This window comes from Xyrauchen texanus, chromosome 7, assembly GCF_025860055.1.
Source record: "Xyrauchen texanus isolate HMW12.3.18 chromosome 7, RBS_HiC_50CHRs, whole genome shotgun sequence".
NCBI classification, from domain to species: Eukaryota; Metazoa; Chordata; class Actinopteri; order Cypriniformes; family Catostomidae; genus Xyrauchen; species Xyrauchen texanus.
The window spans coordinates 19,380,969-19,401,911 of NC_068282.1; the positions used below are offsets into that span (position 1 = coordinate 19,380,969).

Consider the following 20,943-nt stretch of genomic DNA (forward strand, 5'->3'; position numbering starts at 1 on the left):
TGGGAGTTGTATGTATTTGTGGTTGAGAGGGAGTGGGAGCTAGACAGAGAGTTGGAAAAAGAGATGCAAAAGGCATTGAAGGGTGTCAATATATTTGAAATTGAATTAAAGTGTAATTAGGGAAATCATTACCTGATACTTCAGCAGTGGGATTTGGTTAATTTACTTCGCCATTGTACAGTGAATGAAGTATGTCCTTTAAGACTTCTCCTTTTGCCAAAGGTGATGGGCACATTAGATGAAAGCTTAATTGAAATATGCAGGCTTGAAATCTGTCCTTGATGCTGCCACAGACACCATTCCAAGTTAAACTGTTGTGATTGATTGTAATCAAAGTGAACTGATCTCGTTTACAAAGCAAATTGTTCTATCCAGAAATACCTATTGCAGAAAATACTGAATATCTCAAACAACTTTGACAGAAACTGAAGCATATAATAAATAAGTAAATAGAAACAGTTTCAAGACCTTGGCCTTGTTTCAGTAAGTCATTTGAACACTTCCTTGTTTACTCTCCCTTGGCTGTTTCCCTTGGGTGATTCCCCACCGTTATCCTGACTGCTATTCCATTACTCTGATTTCTCAGTAAGTATGTGAGATGAACCTTTCGATTAAAGGTGAGTTAACAGAGCTCTAGACATCAAGAGTATTTACTGCCATGAAAGCATTGTAAACATTTGAAGTACTTGTTTAAAAATCTATCAAATAGATGGATAAAGGATAATTTCCTATACAGGAAACAGAAATCACTAATTATATTTATTTAGTGTGTCGTGTCAACTGTTTCTACTAGTCAATGAGATTAAATGGAGACTTTTGCTTAAAGGTGCTGTAAGCGATTTTAGCCATTCTACTTCCATAAGACTGAGTCATTGGATTAGCAATGCCCCCATACTCCAAAGATACCGAATGAGCTTTATTGAGACCTACAGTATGCAGGAATGGTTGTTAAAAACAATAGCAGCAAATTAGTGCCCTCAACTAACAACTGTTATGAACAATGTGGCTTAATAATGGCAGTAAGTCTCAATAATTTGCTGCAACTACAATACTGTGAGAACATGCTAAATGATTGACAGGTCGAAAACGCCAATGTCCACGGTCGGCAAAAACTATTTTGTTTGCTGTATAAAGAATCTAGAGCTATCACAGAGACAGGTGAGATATCTTACAACACTTATTTCAAAAATATCTCTCAAGGAGTAAAAACATTTTTTGCATACCCTTCCATGAAAAAATCGCTTACAGCATCTTTATGTCTGGATGGGATGTGCAATTGACATCATGCTGACAATAAAACTATTTAAGTTTTTATATTGAAACATACTGTACTGTATAGCATGATGACGATTAGAATGTAAAGAAGAAAAAAATGTCCTGTCAAAATAACTGTTAAGGTAATCAACTTATTATTGCTAATGCTATTGGCATCTTAAGTAACGAAGATTTTTTTAGAAGAATATTTCAGCTCTGCATTTCCTCACAATGCAATTGAATTGGCATCAATATTCTGAATCTCCAAAATGCACATAAAGGCATAATATTAATCCATTAGACCATAATGGTTATAAGTGTGGGTGAAAAAAATATATTTTTACTTAAGTTAGTTTTTACCATAAATTCTACTCCCTGCCCATGTATGTAGTGATATGCAAAAATAATGCAAATTGCCAAAAACAAAAGAAAACTAATGTGAAAGTAAGGCTGTGTCTCGTTTCAAAGGCTGTATGCTAGGTAGGACGCTTCCTTTGAAGGCTGCAGTATACAGAGTGTCCTCCTTTAAACAAGTCTCATTTAAACTAGACGGCCTTCGGAGGACGAGCGGAAACAAAACGTAACCTAGTTGCTATGACAGAACGCAACTCTTTAACAAGTGCAAGCACTTCAAGTGAGAAGGTAACAATTTCCTTTGTAAGGGAATGTATGAGGTACATTTTAGGAGAGTTATAATGATGTAGAGAAAACATCATAGATTTTAAAGGTGTACTTTTAGTCTAATACTAATTATATATTAATATAGTTATACATTTATACACTGAACCATCTACTGATGTATTTCAACTTGGGAATTAACATTACTTGCGTTGGAACATTATATTGATGGGCAAATTGGCTTTATTGTTTTTAGAATTTTCCGTTGAAGCAAAGAATTGTTAGTGCCCACTGTAGCGAACACAAGTTGAGACAGTCACAATGTCGGGGAAAAACTGCTTTATTCACAAAGCAAAGCAACAGTACAAAACAAGGGCAAATCCAGTAAAGAGTAGTCAAGGGGAGCGTGAGGTCGAGAGCCGGGGAATCAAAGTATCGTAAGGGGCAAATCCAGGAGAGAGTGGTAAACGAGAGCGGGAGGTCGAAGCCGGGAAAACAGTTAATAATTAGGGCGAAGAACTAGACGGGACTAGCGGGATCAAAGACAGGGGAACAAGGGGAGCTGGCAAGCTAAGGGGTAAACAAGAGGAGGTCAGAACTAGACGAGACTAGCGGGGGCAAAGATACGGGAAACTAAACACAATAACCAACACCCGTGAAACGGATGTGCTGTGGTATTTATAGGGGAAGGTGCAGGTGTAAACAATGAAAGGTGATGAGACGAGTGCAGGTGAAACTAATGTGCAGGAGGATTGGAAGCGTGTGAGAAACTCGAGGAAGGGAGATAACCTACGAGCATGTGAGCGAGTAGGAGCAAAGTGGGCGTGAGGGCTCGAGCGAGCAAAAAGAGCGTGAAAAGCTGGAGGGGGCGGAGCGAGGGAGTGAGGTCGAGGGAGTGAGTGTGTGTGCGACGAAGTGGGGATGGGGCAGAGGAGCGGGGTTCGTGACAGTACTCGCCCCTCTGAATAGGACGGCTCCTGACGGCCGCGGGAGGCGGTGCAGGATGATCGGGGGACAGACAAAGGGAAGTGACACAGTCCATGGGCAGTTCAAGGTAAGGTCAGGGGGAACATAGTGGACAGGCGGGTGGTCGGGAGATCTAGGGGGCAGCCATAGGGCAGAGACTGGGTCAGGGGGTCTGGAAAGTGACTGGAGGACAGGGACTGGGTCCAGGGGTCTGGAAGGTGACAAACGGACAGGAACAAGAGGCCAGGGAAGAGGCCACAGGACAGGGAGAGTGTCAGGGGGCCACCGGACAGGGTCAGGGGGCCAGGGAAGAGCCGTGAATGGCGGAGCCGTGGAGGACTTAGGAGACGGAGCCTTGGAAGATGGAGCCATGAGAGACTCGGCAGGCGGGGTACTGAGAGGCTGAGGAGGCGGCGCCATGGGGAGCCCAAGAGACAGGGCAGAGGGAGGTGGTGCCGCAGGAGGCTCTAGAGGCAGAGGCCTGGAAGGCTCTGGAGGTGGAGCCGAAGGAGGCTTTAGGGGCGAAGGCCTGGAAGGCTCAGGAGGTGGAGCCAATGACGGTGGCACCGTGGGCGGCTCTAGCGAGGTAGGCCTGGAAGGCTCTGGAGGTGGAGCCGAAGGAGGCTTTAGGGGTGAAGGCCTGGAAGGCTCAGGAGGTGGAGCCGATGACGGTGGTGCCGTGGGAGGCTCTAGCGAAGTAGGCCTGGAAGGCTCTGGAGGTGGAGCCAAGGGAGGTGGCGCCGTGGGAGGTCCCCGAGGCGACGACCTGGCAGGCTCTGTAGTCTCGGGGGGTAGAGCCGTAGCAGGCTCGAGGGGCGGAGCTCTAGAAAGCTCTGGAGTCTTTGGGATCAGAGCCGTGAGAGGCTCGGGAGGTGGAGCCGTGGGAGGCTCTGGAGGGGGAGCCGTAGGAGGCCCGAGAGGCGGAGCCGTAGAAAGCTCTGGAGTCTTTGGGAGCAGAGCCATGAGAGGCTCGGGAGGTGGAGCCGTGGGAGGCTCTGGAGGGGGAGCCGTAGGAGGCTCGAGAGGCGGAGCCATAGGAGGCTCGAGAGGCGGAGCCGTAGGAAGCTCTGGAGTCTCTGGGAGTAGAGCCTTGAGAGGCTCGGGGAAAAAGGTCGTGGAAGACTCGAGAGGCTCTAGAGGTGGGGCCCTGGAAGGCTCGAGAGGCTCGAGGAGGGGAGCCATGAAAGACTCAAGAGACGAAGCCCTGAGAGGCTTGGAAGGTGGTGGAGCTCTGAAAGACTCGAGAGGAGAAGCCCTGAGAGACTCGAGAGGGGAAGCCCTGAGAGGCTTGAGAGGGGGAGGAGCCCTGAGAGACTCGAGAGGCGAAGCCGTGAGAGGCTTGAGGGGTGGAGCCATGAAAGACTCGAGGGATGGAGCCCTGAGAGGCTCGAGGGGAGGAGGAGCCCTGAGAGGCTCGAGAGGGGAGGAGGAAGCCCTGAGAGGAGAGCTTGAGAGAGGCAAAGCCGTGAGAGGCTTGAGGGGTGGAGCCATGAAAGACTCATGAAGAGAAGCCCTGGGAGGCTTGAGGGGAGGAGGAGCCCTGAAAGACTCGAGAGGGGAAGCCGTGAGAGGCTTGAGGGGTGGAGCCATGAAAGACTCGAGGGGTGGAGCCCTGAGAGGCTCGAGGGGAGGAGGAGCCCTGAAAGACTCGAGAGGCGAAGCCGTGAGAGGCTTGAGGGATGGAGCCATGAAAGACTCGTGAGGCGAAGCCGTGAGAGGCTTGAGGGGTGGAGCCATGAAAGACTCGTGAGGAGAAGCCCTGGGAGGCTTGAGGGTTGGAGCCATGAAAGACTTGAGGGACGGAGCCCTGAGAGGCTCGAGGGGAGGAGGAGCCCTGAAAGACTCGAGAGGCGAAGCCGTGAGAGGCTTGAGGGATGGAGCCATGAAAGACTCTAGAGGAGAAGCCCTGAGAGGCTTAGAAGGAGGCAGAGCTCTGGGAGGCTCGTGAGGCGGAGGCCGCGAGGGCTCTGAGGGGCGAGCAGAGGCTGGCAGAGCCGTGGAAGACTCTGGGGGCGGAGCAGAACCCGGCAGAGCCGTGGAAGACTCTGGGGGCGGAGCAGAACCCGGCAGAGCCGTGGAAGACTCTGGGGCGGAGCAGAACCCGGCAGAGCCATGGAAGACTCTGGGGGCGGAGCAGAACCCGGCAGAGCCGTGGAAAACTCTGGGGGCGGAGCAGAAGGGGGAGAAGGGGCCCTCTTCCTTCTCTTACATCTTCGGCCAACAGGGGACGTGGCCATGGGGATGGTCGAGGCTACAGGCGCTGGCTCTGGGGCGGTCAAGGCAACAGGCGCTGGCTCGCTGACCGTGGCGAACATGGGCGCTGGCTCGCCGGCCGTGGCGGGCATGGGCGCTGGCTCGTTGGCCGTGGCGGGCATGGGCGCTGGCTCATTGGCCGTGGCGGGCATGGGCGCTGGCTCGTGGGCCGTGGGCGCTGGCTCGTGGGCGTGGGCTGGCTCGTTGGCCGTGGCAGGCATGGGCGTTGACTCGCTGGCCGTGCCAGGCTTCGAGGCTGGGGCCATGACAGGCTTCGGGACTGGGGCCGTGTCCGGCTTCGGGACTGGGGCCGTGACAGGCCTCGGGACTGGGGCCGTGACAGGCCTCAGGACTGGGGCCTTGACAGGCCTCGGGACTGGGGCCGTGACAGGCCTCAGGACTGGGGCCGTGACAGGCTTCGGGACTGGGGCCGTGTAAGGCTTTGAGACGGGGGCCGTGGTAGGCCTCGAGACGGGGGCCGTGGTGTGGAGCGCTGGTTCAGTATCTGCCTCCCCCACAGTAAACGAGGAACCAACGCACAGCAGGGCGAGGTCAATACTCCCCTGACGCAACCCCAAGAGTCGGGCTGCTGGCTCCTTAATGTCGAGGGCGGGGTTATGAGTTACACAACCGCTGCCTCGCATGAAAACCCCTTGGTCAGCATCCAAAGAGCCATAAAACCTCTCCGGGGGTGGAGAGTGCACGGCGCTCAGAAATGCACTGGAGGCATAAACGGACTCAGGGGCAGACACAGGTGAAATAGGGTGAAACAAATCAGAAATAGCGCATACCTGCTGCCCCTGGGCCGTGAGCTCCACACTGTAGCTCCTCGCGCCAAATGTGACGTGCTTCTCCGCTCTAGTGAGCTGCGCGAATCCTTAGCGCGGGGCATTGTGACTGTCAACGGTGAGGTTGGTTATTCTGTAGCGAACACAAGTTGAGACAGTCACAATGTCGGGGAAAAACTGCTTTATTCACAAAGCAAAGCAACAGTACAAAACAAGGGCAAATCCAGTGAAGAGTAGTCAAGGGGAGCGTGAGGTCAAGAGCCGGGGAATCAAAGTATCGTAAGGGGCAAATCCGGGAGAGAGTGGTAAACGAGAGCGGGAGGTCGAAGCCGGGAAAACAGTTAACAATTAGGGCGAAGAACTAGACGGGACTAGCGGGATCAAAGACAGGGGAACAAGGGAGCTGGCAAGCTAAGGGGTAAACAAGAGGAGGTCAGAACTAGAGCGAGACTAGCGGGGGCAAAGATACGGGAAACTAAACACAATAACCAACACCCGTGAAACGGATGTGCTGTGGTATTTATACGGGAAGGTGCAGGTGTAAACAATGAAAGGTGATGAGACGAGTGCAGGTGAAACTAATGTGCAGGAGGATTGGAAGCGCGTGAGAAACTCGAGGAAGGGAGATAACCTACGAGCATGTGAGCGAGTAGGAGCAAAGTGGGCGTGAGGGCTCGTGCGAGCAAAAAGAGCGTGAAAAGCTGGAGGGGGCGGAGCGAGGGAGTGAGGTCGAGGGAGTGAGTGTGTGTGCGACGAAGCGGGGATGGGGCAGAGGAGCGGGGTTCGTGACACCCACAAAGGATACACCTCATGCATCCTCCGAATTCCTGTGAAAGAAGGTCACATTCTGAGGCTGCATTCAAAGTTTCCTACTCGCTTTTCTGAAATGAGACTATGGGAGCCTTGATGCCGTATGCGGCTGACAAATGCGACCTCCAGAGGATGCATCCTTCCAAACAAGACACAGCCAAAAGTGAAGGTTGAAAGTAAAAAGGACATAAATATTGATCTGTTTCTCACCCACACATATCATATAGATTCTGAAGATATGGAATTAATTACGGGAGTCTTGTGGATTACTTTTATGCTGCCTTTTTTTGTCCTTTTGGAGCTTCACAATTTTGGTACCCATTCACTTTGCATTGTATGGACCAACAGAGCTGAAATATTCTTCTACAAATTGTGTTTTGTGTTGAGCAGAAGAATGAAATAATACACATCTGGGATGGCATGAGGGTGAGTAAATGATGAGAGAATTTTCATTTCCATGTGAACTTCTGTGTGTTGGGTGCCTCAAACATATAGCTAACTAAGCTCAGAAAACAAAATAGCTTAACAAATGCAGCATTTTAGAGAAAGTAGCAAGTAGTTACACTACAAGCTACATGGCAAAAGTAGATTGCTACATTTAAGCTACTTCCAGCCATACATTTTCGATAGCTGGTTGTCCTGTGTAGGGTAACAGGTAATGCTGGAGCCTATCCCAGCTGTCTTGGGCTGAAGGCAGGGAAACACCCTGGATAGGGCAATTACAAAAATTCACTCACACATATGGACAATTTAGAGACTCCAATTCTCTTAATCTTCATGTTTTGTGACTGTGGGGGAAACTGGAGAACATGCAAACTCCACACAGATATGCACTGGGTGAGCCAGGAACTTGAACTGGGGACCTTCTTGCTGTGAGGTAAGCTGTGCTACCCACTGCGCCATCGTGCTGCTACTTATGTCCAAAAGAAATGCAATGAAATTCCTCATTTTAAAATGAAGCCTACTTTAACAAGGAAGGACACCATGAGCTGGAGTCTTCAAACACAGGTATGGAACTTTTAATTGACAACTTCTCTGGTTTACAGCTTCACAATAACTCATCAGCTTCACAATAACACATCAGCTTCACAACAAATCTCAATTCAATTAGAGACAGGTGTTAGTCATAATTTGGCTCAGCTGTATACACCCTTACCACTCTCTCTCTCTCCTGACAGATGCTCGGGCAGTGATACCATGGTACATTGATGGTATCGGATGATAATACTGTACAAACTGTATGGTAATTTGATATTGATAATTATTAATTAGCATATATTCAATATTTTCATGGTACTCCAAGGTGCCACAAAGAATCCAATAAATAGGTCATGATATAGTAACTTCATGGAATGTTTTTGTGTACTGTTTTTATAATCTTTTGTGTTGGAAATGTGTTTAACTGCAGTATACAAGCTGCACACCCTGAGTCATTTACAAGCTGCACATGCTGGCGTTAAACTTTTAATTTTTTTTTGCTTGTGAATAAGTTGCAGGTTGGTTTCAATTGTTTAAGGGTAAATATTCCACTTCATCCAGCTTTTGTGTTGTAAAGTATACCGTTAATATTTTGTGGAGTAAGAAACAGCTACAAACAATTCAGTGTGCGAATTAGCCATCCCAGATGGCTTTCTTTCAAGCTTTCTTTCTTCTGCTGAACACAAACAAAGATTTTTAGAAAAATATCTAATCTGTATGTCCATACCATGCAAGTGAATGGTGACCTCCAAAAGCTCCAAAATGGAGATAATGTCAGCATAAAAGTTATCCATAAGATCCCAGTGGTTTAAGCAATGTCTTTTGAAGTGATCCAGTTGGTTTTGGGAGAGAACAGACCAAAATATAACTCCTTTCTCACTGTAGCCTACATCTTGCCATTACAGTCCCTTGGCACTATCATGATTTCAAGCTCGATTAAACTTCCTAGTGATTGACACACACAAGATGGCGCTATAGGAAGTGTAATCTAGCTTGAAATCATGATCTCCAAGGTGACTGATGTCAAGATATATTGTGAAAAAGTTATATTTTGGTCTCTTTCTCACCCAAAACTAACTGATTGCTTCAGAAAACATTGGTTAAACCACTATCTTATGGATTGCTTTTATGCTGACATTATCCCTTTTTGGAGTTTTTGGAGTTCTGGTCACCATTTACTTGCACTGGACCTACAGAGCTGAGATATTGATCTACAAATCTTTGTTTATGTTCAGCAGAACAAAAAAAGTCATACACATCTGAGATGGCATAAGGGTGAGTAAATGATGAGACATTTTTTTGGGGGGGTGAACTAACCGTTTAACTTGCTCTCCAACCTCATGTATATCATTATGTTTTTACCTGAAGAGCGATGAAATATATTGTTACACAAAAACAGTATTTAAACAATGATTGTTGTACAATGGTTTTATGAGTGTTTTACAACCTTTGGATTACCCATGCAATATTTTGTGTTGTAAAATTACAATATGCATAGTCTGTTAAATATTAAATTGTTTTGTTTTGTTTTGTTTTGTTTTTTTGGCTCCATGATACACAGTGTTGAGCCACATATTAAAGTGAATGCTGGCAGACGTTTTATTGACAGACATTTTTTAAGACAGATGGCAAAGACAAACCATTGTTCAAACTGAGACCTCTATTAAACTTTCCTTTAATAGATAAGGCAGTCTTTTGCAACAATTGTTTGAGAAGATTATGGTATTTACATTGTGATCATTGTTTTAAAAGTAACATTGCATATTTTTTTGACTCCATTGCTTCATTAACCTATGAATAATACATTAAAAACCACATAATCATTTTTATTTATTTATTTAGCAGATGATAAGATTAATCAAAGGGTCATTGTTTTAGAGAGCATATCAACTGAGTTTTGAATGGCAAAATTAAATAACAATGAAAGACCGGTCTGCAGTCAAAGGCTGCCTGGACACTGGTCACAGAAACACAGAAGTACAGTAGGTCACGCTTCAACCGACACTCGCAGTGTCATTTTCAATTATTATTATTTTCATGGTAATAATTAAGCTGTTATGTGGTAGTATAAATGAAACAAAAAGTTAAATATTGAGTTATTTTATATTTTCAGACTGCTGTTTGGCAGGTTCACTGCTTAGACTGTGCCATTCATCAACCAACTACTACAATCCATTGTGCTTTGATATGCCATGTTCTATCAATGACCTGTAAAATCTCTTCATTCCCCAGACAAATGCCTCAAAGTCCTTTAGTCCACCTTATTCAAGCAAATAGTCACGCCATGGGGGGGTTGTACCGTTGCCTCTGAACCATGACAGAATCTAATATCAAGATGGGTCTATTTTGAGGGCAAAAAACATTACACAAATAATGCATCTCCTCATTGGTTTTAAAAACATGCCATTAGCAAATGACCTGCTGTCTGGAATAACAATGCTCCCAATTTAATTTTTATTTCATTTCTATTTATTTTTCCCCCACAAGAGATTGGCTTGTTAAATGTGAATTTAATACTACTGTTATTTAAATTGAGCTATCTTATTCAACATTTGTGAGATATCATATAATGTTACACAAAAAAGGCAGATGGGAGCAAACCATAAAAATAAATAAATAATAAAAACACACAATAATAAATATGATCTAGTAAACTATTCTTTAGCATGAGAAAATGAAGTTGTTTGTGCATTAAAGAACAATATCATGTAATGAATTAGAATCAATTAGACATCTTGGAGGGTTACCGCAATCTGAGAGACAACATGATTGGATTTATGGTTTTTGTTCTTTTCCAGCGCTCCATTAAAATGTAAAGTATCCTACGCACTAAATTAATCGTATGTGTTTTCGGTAAAAAACATATTCATGCAACTCATAAAGGGATTTAACCCAAATAACATAATTAAATTGAAAATATTAAACTATTAATAAATAATAAAGCTGTTATTGTTCATTTTACACTCAGCTAAATGAGATACTGTATAATATGTAATAAAAACAAGGAAGAAAACCTTTATGCTTGCCACCCATTTTGGGAAATGTATAGGAATCGAATGTTTGCAAGCTAGTTGTTAAACAAAGCCACTTGCAAACTCACAATCTTGTGGATTGATTTATGAGCCTGCACACTGACCACGTGGCATTGAGGAAGGGAGAGTTAATGTTTTTTTCAGACATCATCATTAGACATTTCTAGCTGTAGCAATGGTGCTTGTTACTGCAGAACAAAGCTCATATGTCAGAGTCATTAGAGAAGGATAGCATGACAATGGCTTGACCTCATCACTATTTGTGTAATTCATACAGGTGGTAGAGAGTTTGACATGTCAGCTACACATGCAGTAGCTAAGACAAAACCCTCACCCGCTGCTTATGACACTTAAAGGTGGAGTATGCGATTCCTGAGAAAATCTGTTGATGTTTGAACTCAACAGACTAACAAACACACCCCTCTCTTCACTGCTCCTTCAGAAGCTCCACACCCCAAAATTCATGCACACTGGAATAGTGTTGTGCTCGGTCCGATCCACTTTGCTTATTTTCCCATTTACAGAGACAGAGCTGTGTACAAACACCAGATTTCTTTTCAGCGCGCACACAGTACGAACAGCTAGCTGACTGTGAAAAGATATTCTCGGAATTTGACAAAAAGTGTATTGGATTAAAATTACTTACAGTCCTTGAACACTCTTTGTGCCAACATGCTACATTTATAAAATAAACATCAGTTTTTACCTGGTTTCACAAACGCTAATGACGTAGTAAATATGTAATGCCCGTCTACAAGCAAATTATGCACGTAAATACAGAACTGTTTGCTGGAGTGTATTTCTCTTTCACCTGCAAATACATTGTCCAAAGACTTCTCATGTTTTCACAATCTAACCTATTTACAGGATCCACATTGTAGGAGAGTGAGTAGGAGTGGGGGAGAGAGCGAGAGAAATGGGGAAAGTAGGAATAAGCATAATGCATTCAACCATATGGATATGGACTGCGTGAGAAAAATAAAAAAATACCCTGCCCCGGCTGTCAAGATCCGGTCTAATTAAAATATTATCTCTAGTTTCCTTCCTAGATTACTCTTCAACACAACGACACATAATTGACACCATCCAGTCTGCGTTAAAAGTGAATATTTACCTGTTGTAATGACTTTCTGTCTTTGCATTGATAAATGCGATTTCACACACTACCACAATCTAGATCTCAGATCCACCTACAGCAGACTGGTTGTAAAGAGTGCTGTCTCAGCCTTGTCAGGCAGCTGTTTTCTGCACGATCCACTGATCTGATGCTGGTCCTGTGGATATCACTTCACCATCCACACCATCTGAAAACATCTCACCAACAATGGTGCTGAGACTTCTCTCACCCTGTTATTGAGAGGCTTTGTTTTGCTTTCGACTTTGATTTCTTGCACTTTCTTTCCGAGATTTCACATTTCCTCACAAGGTCGATCACACATAATCAGTGCTGTTTTGGGGGTCCGTTTTTTTATATGTCCCTGTTTTGCGCAACATTAGGTTTTATTATGACGTTTTGAAAAGACAATAGTGTAAAAAATCATACAAAGATTTAAAATGTGGTTCTTTATATAAGATTTTTTTTTGCATCTTTTGTCAAATAGACAGAGAGCTTTAACCAGTGTCAGAAATAAGCATTCAGTTTGATGACTTTTCACATCCGTTGTTTGTCAATAAATGTTTATCTGTAATAATTGCATTTGGTTACATTTTATGAGGTGGAGATGTGTGTCTTCAGGTGGTTTTCACTTTTCTTTTTTGCGATATTGCTGCTTCGACTGCCTTTCTCCTATAAAAAAAATATGGAACCACTTGATACTGGGGAACCATGTAAAACCTAATTTTGTTACTTAAAGCTGAAATAAGATAATAATATGCTTCTTTCTTTAAACATGAAGAAAAGACGGTGTAAAGACACCACAAAAAACTGTCAAATGCATTTCAGCACCAAAGTAAATGACTGTTCCCGCATAGATCAGACATAGCTTGCAAACATTAACTGCACTGAAGTTGATGCAATTAATTTGTCTTTGTTACCATAACACAACAATTTTTTCTTGGTGCTCAACATTCCCTGTAATAATAATTTAATTTAATTATCGAAGGTACAAATACATTTTTGGAAGTTCAAATAATCCATTAAACATCTTTTTGGCTCAAAAATCTAAGGGGGCACGTGCCCTCTCAGTCTAAATGGCATGACGCATCTGTTTTAAATGATTTTCAGTGGCATTTTTTATATGAGGGCATATGTTTTCATGAAGGTAAATATGCTCTATAACTCACAAAATGTTCTTAGTTTGTGTCAAATACTTTTCAAAAACAAATTTATATGAAACATATCAAATGTTAACGAAAACCAATAACAACATTTGAAATATCTGGAGCATTTTTGGTCATTTTGATTGGCATTTTGCCCCAAGCAAGGTTCATTGTTGACCCTGCTTTTAACCATAATATGATGATCAACATAATAATGATCAAGTTAAGCAGTGGTCCTGGAGTGCTTTTAGAGTTTTCATATAGTTAACCAATTATATTAGTGTCAAATACGTGCCTCATATTCCAGCTCTAATGCTATTTCTGTGTCATAAAGATACTGCTCTGTTCATATCATCTTTATTTAAGTTTCAAGATAAAAATAACATAATTTTCATCAAAAGCACATCACGTTCTAACAGATTTTAACCCTGACAAAGTATAGTGTCTCAGCACCAAAAAACCCGCCCCCTCTCGTTCTCGAACATCCAATGAGGACGGGAGGAGGCTTGTCACTGAAATAAATTGGATATTTTTATAGCGTATTGGAAGCATCGGGGTTGAGCACCAGACGTACACTCTGTTTCACAGAGAGGAGTCTACATTTATGTTGTGTTTCTTGGACACCAGATTAAGTGATATTCCGACAGAGGGGGAAAACAGATTTAAATCGCGCCGTTAAATGGTTATGGGATTACTTCACCGTAACTTCCAATTCATAAGAGACATACCTGCCTGGGGAGAGAGAAGTGTGAAGATAGAAGATCGTGTTAGCTGATTTTCTTCTATACACCGGGATTATACGGCACGAGGTTATTTGGACATATCCTCGATAGTGGAGACAGAGAGTTGGATGCTGTGCTTCCATATGCTGTTCTCGCTTCTGCAATGATGTTTGAAACGAGTTGAACTGAACCAAACCAAACCCTCAAAGGTCACCCTCACACATATCAACCTATGGTTCGGGTTTGCAATCATTTGTCTTTAATTGTAAAACAGCCAACTTTGTTGACCGACGTGGTTCAAACATCGGACACCTGGACAAGGTAAACTAATGATAATTCAAATACAAATAGTCAACCCCCATCTCTACATGTTACTTTGGAAAAACCGCATGTAACTTAACTGTAGTGATAAGAAGAACGTGTTCGTTATCAGTTTGGAAAGAGAATTGAAGGAAAATTACAGTATATTACAGTATATTGTCTTACATTGTAAAATATGTGACTTGTCTATATATATATATATATATATATATATATATATATATATATATATATATATATATGTATGGCAAAATAAGACCAAAATAATTCAAATATATAATAAGATTTAGACATTGTCTATGTAGAACATGTTTTAACCTAGTGAAATGAAATGCAATGTGCTTCATGGCAACATTTAAATAAACTTGTTTTATTGAAGTCAGAAATATTATATGGCTGAATCAACACAACTTTAGATTACACCAACAAAGACATTTTCTTATAATCTTTCATACCTGACCTTTAAAATTACTTTGTTGTTGTTGCCATGAAGCACATTTCATTTCATTTCACTAGGTTAATATATTTTCTACTTTGTACAATGTCTAAATCTAATAATATATTTGAATTATTTTGGAGTTTTTCCCAATAAATTAAACCATTAATTGCGTTTACAGCTGTGTTAGCCAAAAAAAAAAAAAAAAAACAGTGACTTCTTTGTCAGGAAGCAGTCTCACACTTTTCTATTCATTGTTGTCTTTGCTGTTGCAGAAGGCAAGAGAAGTTTGGAGAGAATGTCGAGTCGCAGGGTGAAGCATGAGCTGCCAGTGTACTGATTTAAGACTGGCGTATCTGATGAGTCTATGGGTGTGTGTTGTACTTAGTCTTCACTGCTGGATTGTAGCCCCTGTGGCAGCCTCTCACGATGCTGCTGGTCCATTTGGGTGGCTCCTTTCAGATAAAGGGCCTTTTCATCACTCACAGGAATTCGCTGAATTCGTGGAGCGCTATCAACAAGGCTTCACAACCAAATACAAGATTTACAGGTGAGTCGCTTAATTATGTTATTCATTACCATTGATGTGCGGAATGTGATGTACATTTTCATGGTGTGCATAATGATGCTTTTTCATTTACGTGAACACAGGAACCCGTGTGACAAGAAGTTGATGATTAACTTTAATGAAGGCTGGTTGATTTGTGTTCTGGTGTAATGACAGTCACAAGGAATACAATATGTAGAATAGAATAGCTTAATTGTCACATGGCTGGACTTGTGGATATTGTTATAGCTACAGCTATGTAACATACACGAGACAGTGTGTGAATGTACAAATTTGTAGATACACAGTATGTGTATTATGTTATGTGTACTATATTATATTAGGGGTGTAACGGTTAAAATTTTTTCACGGTTCGGTTTGCTTCACAGTTTTAGGGTCACGGTGTCGGTACAGTTCGGTATTTTCTTTGTTCAGAAAAAAATATTACTGCCAAATCCCAAAAATTATCTATTTGGTAAACACTTCAACAGATTTGCCCTTAAAATAACAATCATGGTTTTACAACAGTAACCATAGTTTAACCATGTTATTTTTAGTAAAATCATAGTAACCACAATATAAAGTTAAACATGGTTAATTGTATCAAAACAATGATTTCTGCTCAGAAAGCCATGGTGAGAGTAGTCATGGTTACTACAATATTACTATAGTTAAACCATGGTTCATTTTCATCAGGGTCCTTAACTAAAATAACTAAATTTTCTCTAATTACTAACTCAACATTTTAACTTAATACCTGCACTAATACGCTACATGCATCAACATAAAGTGCACTTAAAATTCATCTCAACATACATTCAATATTCGGAAGCTGTACATCACTATAAAAGGAATAACCTTGCTATTAAATGCATACGAGAAGGGATGTTGTGATAATGCTGCTTGACTTTTTAATAACATGTGGAAATCCCACTTGAACACCCCAAGTGCTTTAGTTATTGTTGATTACACGGAGTGCCTGCTTAAAAATGGAAGGGAGTGTGTGCAGTTTTGGCTCACCTGCGGCTCTTTCCCTGGGTGATGTCGGAGTAAAAGATAAATCATGCATCACTATAACGGCATCTTAATGCCATTAATAAAAGCACATTATTGACGCTCGTGATAGATTACAGCCACGCGAGGAAACAGGAAGAACTTGCATGTGCGTTTAAATAAACCCTCACGCGCATTATTTACATATATTACCAGTGTACGGCACTCGTGTCGAGCGATGTCTGCAAACAGTGCCTGTTCTGGTTGTAACTGACTGCAAAAATAAAATGCTCCCAGAAAGGAGAAATGCAGGGGACATCTCTATCAGCATTTCGGTTTCTTCATTTGCCATTTTCAACTACTCTCAACGCTTGTAGAACTGTGATGTCATCAAGTTGACCCACATGAATCACAGTTGGAGCCTATCCATCTACATATCCATACAGGAGCATTAGCGGAAGTTGTAACTGTACCTGTTTGTTTGACGCTTTGTTTTCTTGACCAAAACTTGTGGTCCAGATGTGTCATTAAACTTGAGGTGATGTTTCCTGAAACGTGGGTGGCAAAATGTATGTTCATTTTTTTATTGAGAAAATTTACACTCCTAATATATATATATATTTGTAATGTATATTGCAATTTACATTAGAATATACACTACAATAAAGCAATATATAATTCAGTATTGCAATACAATACAGCAATAAACAATACAGCACTCAAACTGCAATGTTTCTAATATGCTAGCATGTTACTGATGTGCTGCTTAAACATGGACAATATATACCAACCTGGTCTAATAGAAACACATGGTTACACTGTATTTTATTGGCCTTGTTACAGTGTAATTACACTGCTATATGAGTTAACAACATGTACTTACTATAAGTTTATGGGTTAGAGTTATAATTTGCTTGTTATTATGCAGAATTTACTGTTATTACTATACTATGTGTAACTGGACACTGTAAAATAAAGTGTTACTAAACACATTACTATTTTTAAATTTTTCCAAAATTATATTTGTGCAGTTCGTTTAACGTATCACAGCAGTTTCCTTGTAAAAAATAAACACTAGAGGCGCTACAACAACAATAACTTGTATCCCTATTACGCAAATCGCGTAGTGCATGACTTTTAAGGAAATACATTTCAAGGTTTGCATTACATAATCAATCAACTACATTTACAAGCTTGTTCAAGTGTGATAAATTGTACGGTAGCTCAACTGATAGAGCGGTGCATTTGCAATGCAAAGGACCGTGGTATGAGTCCCGAAGAGCACGCCAGTTGACATGGGAACCGAAAGAAGCAACACGGAATGATGTGGTTGCTTTAGCAAATGCGTTTTTCATGTCACTTTTAAATTTTATGACACTATTGGTTAGGTTTAGAGTTAAAGTTTTGGGTAGGGAGGGAGATTTTGTTGATTTAAAACTTGATAGAGCGTTAGATCTATTTAGAAGAAAATTTAATTCTCTTTTCACTTTTGTTACTTAGGAACTGCCTAATAAGTTTAAGGAAACACGTAATATCATATTGCAAAAATGTCACCACAGTCACGTAATTTGACAGCCTGTTAGCTTTTGGAAAGAAGTAACAAGTTCAAAGTGTACAAACTTTTAATGCCAGGTTATTATTTGGAGCTCATGTGAGGTGAGGTGTTGAGGCGAGTTGTGCTGAGTTAGAGCTGAGGATTAGATGAAGTGATAAACAGCCCAAAAGGGGAGGAGAGAAAACAGAGGAAGGAGTTGGCTGAACTGAGCCTGACTGACATGCTCATTTGGCAGGGCGTTTTGACCATGCAGCTAGGCACAGATGGAGATGGCAACATTGGGGTTAGAACGTGTGTATCTGTGAATGCTCCAATGGCTCTATTTTTTTTTTTGAGAGAGACAAATAGAGCATAGGATTCAAAAAGAAGTACAGTTGTGCTTTGTCAATGTCATATCTCCCCCTGCTGGTGGAGTATGGCTGCCTGCATGCATGTGTGTTTGTGCACTGATGTGTGTGTGTAGGTACATGGTTTCACTTTGCATGCTAGGCAGGAATGCTCTTCCAACATCCCTTGTGCCTGAATGACTTTTAAGTGCCTTGCTCTCACACTGGCATTACAGAGAGGGACAGGTTTGCATCAGCCACATATCTGATTTGAGAATAAATTCTGCATCCTGAATTCTGCATTCTCTTGACACACTTTGCCTTGTAAGAGAGACATTTGAGTAAAGATTATGATGTGTGATATTAGAACAGATATATATTTGTGTATATGTCAGGTGTCAGACAGACATCATCTCTGCTTTGGTCTTTTTATAGACTTCCTTGAAAACAATAATGCAGTGTGGTATAGGTTTGTACCATTTGCTTTCATATTCAATAACTCAAACTTGTGCATTAGGTTTTCTATTGGGTGAATCTACTTGATTTGTCGTATACCAGCCATACACATTAAGCTGCTGTCCCACCTACTGTGTGGTTATACAAATTGTCAGGGTAATACATCTTGCAAAAATTATTATTGCAGTGTTTCTTACTGCAAAATTGGACAAAATCATAACCTGCTAAAGGTGTTCTTGTAGCTCAGCTGTAGAGCTTGACACTATACCAATGCCTAGGTTGTGGGTTTGATTTCCATACTGTATATGCAAAAATGCATTTTTGGAAACAAACCTCTTTTTTTAAGAATACATAACTTTAAATACTTGTGGTAATAGGTTGTGCAGTGACATACTGTATATTGAAGGTAAATTTGTGTCAGATGTAATATTGTCATTCTCCCCATTTACCTTCGGCCAAAGGTTGAACAGAGCCCAAGGGTGATGTGAAAACTGAGTAGTGTCTATCCTCCCTGTCAGATTCATGAAAAGAATCTCATAAAACACTAGACATATTCTGCTTGACAAGTGTGACAGGAGGGTTCTGCACGGGAGGATGGGTGGGTGAGGTGGACAAGTCCATGGCAGCAGAAAGGTTGCCAAAGCAGAGACGTGTTCACTTACAAGTGGTGCTGTTCCTCTCGGAGATGCTAATGGGAAAGCTCCTCGAGCACTAGGTGACAGCAATTGTCGGCTTAGCTAGAGCTGTGTGAGTAACAATAAGGATAAGCAGTAATTCTCCCACATAAACTTTGTCTTGCTTACGTTGTCCTGTGCTCTTGTATAGTGATGTATAAACGTGTAATTCAGTGGGTCTGTGATTCTTTTCACCACAGAATTTGGCAGGACATGTGTACTTTCATGCGTTCACTAGAATTAAAAGTATTATGCAAATATAAATATGTCTTACTTTTACTAGCTGCACACATGTCATTACACTGAAAAATACAATTGGAAAAAACAACATATTCCACCTTCTTCCAATGGGTAATTGTGTTTAAACTATTTGCCTTTTGTTTCATACTGAATTGACCTCTATAATTATATAAGTTATGTAAAAAAAAGTATTTTTATTTTATTAAAAAAATTATAGGATATTTGAAGCATATTTTTTATGTGAAATTTAGTTTTCAATCAGTTCTCATAAGATTTGGAAAAGTCATGAAGTATCAACCTGATACTTCAGTGTTAAGGATGTTTTTCAAGCTATTAAAATGGTAATGATGTATCTCTGACCTTAAACAGAACATGAGGGTGAACCGCAGTTTTTATGTGATCTTTATGCGATCATGTTGATTATAGTGCTAGAACTATAGTATATTTTGCTTTATCAGTGCTCAATGGACAAGTTTGTACGTATATGGACTATAAAAAGAAGACCTTCTTTTTATAAACCAATGATAAAAGATCTGATCGTACAAATGAAAAACTGCTTTTTGTATCAAACATATATAAACCATAGCCCATACCCAGGCCATTCTTGTAACACCTTTTAAAACTGAGGATGATGTGGAATAAATCAAAATTCTAAATTGAAAGCTTTCAAAAAAAATTATAATAATGATAATTATAATAATAATAATAATAAAACAACAACTATTACATGTAAAAAGTGTTTTTTTATGCCTAAATCAGCTATTAGCCTCCTGACACTCCAGCTTTCTAATAGCATTAGACAGAGAACGTTAAAATGTTTAGCATAATGACAATAATGTCTGAAGATTTACCATTAAAGCCTCATACCATTGATTGCTCAATTAGTGACACTAATTTTTGCAATTTAAGAGGGATATTTAACTTAATGCAGTCATGTGTGTACTGTGTACAGGACATTGCTGACAGCTGGGTTCTGTATAAATTCTTTGAACTGCTCTTATCAAACGAATATATCTCAGCGTTGGCCTGGAAATCAAACCGGAGCAAAGACTGTGATGTTCACTGGTGTGGAATTTCAAATTAAACACATGAAGGGCTTCTGGTATGGCATATCTGACAAGTTTTCTCATTCATGGCATGAAAGGGTTGCATTGCACACTTCTTTTTTGTATTCCTTTTGCCCTCATTGTATTTTTCCTTACCTCCCATATGCTATAAATGTTCAGGACAATTTGCTGCATAAAATAAATAGCTCATCCAAAAGTTAGTCTCACCATTGTGTCATTCCAAGCCCAAATGCTGATGAAGGATCTTCACAAAGATCTTTTCAATACAACAACAGCTATATGAATCTATGGCTTCATTTGGCTTAAAAAAATACATTGTATGGAATACTTTTATGTTTATTTTATAGTGCTTTTTATCCTTTTTTGGACCTAGCCATCTTGTGGTATTTATAACAGCATACAACTGTGGACTGATATTAGGATGAGCAAATAATGACATAATTGTTTGGGTGAACTTTTCTTTTAAATTGCCCATTCTAACACCTTTACCGGTAAAGTAAAAAAAAAATTTAATCTTCTGACCTTCAGTTGACATCCAAATTAAGAAAAGTTTTGACTGTACAATAAATAATTCTAATAAAATATATGTTGTTTTAATATCACTGGGCTACTTTTACCATACACTGCACTGAACCATCTTTATTGTCT

The 20,943-nt window shown here is 41.1% G+C and overlaps 1 protein-coding gene across 1 annotated transcript in view; it reads left to right on the top strand.

The window, feature by feature from the left end:
• Positions 1 to 13,512: 13,512 nt before the first annotated feature.
• Positions 13,513 to 20,943, top strand: part of brinp3a.1 (bone morphogenetic protein/retinoic acid inducible neural-specific 3a, tandem duplicate 1) — a 45,123-nt gene continuing 37,692 nt past the window's right edge. Inside the window, exons 1-2 of the mRNA XM_052130804.1 lie at positions 13,513 to 14,001; positions 14,713 to 14,987. Of these exons, the coding sequence (XP_051986764.1) occupies positions 14,758 to 14,987 (230 nt within the window). The 5' untranslated portion in view covers positions 13,513 to 14,001; positions 14,713 to 14,757. The remainder of the gene's footprint in view (positions 14,002 to 14,712; positions 14,988 to 20,943) is intronic.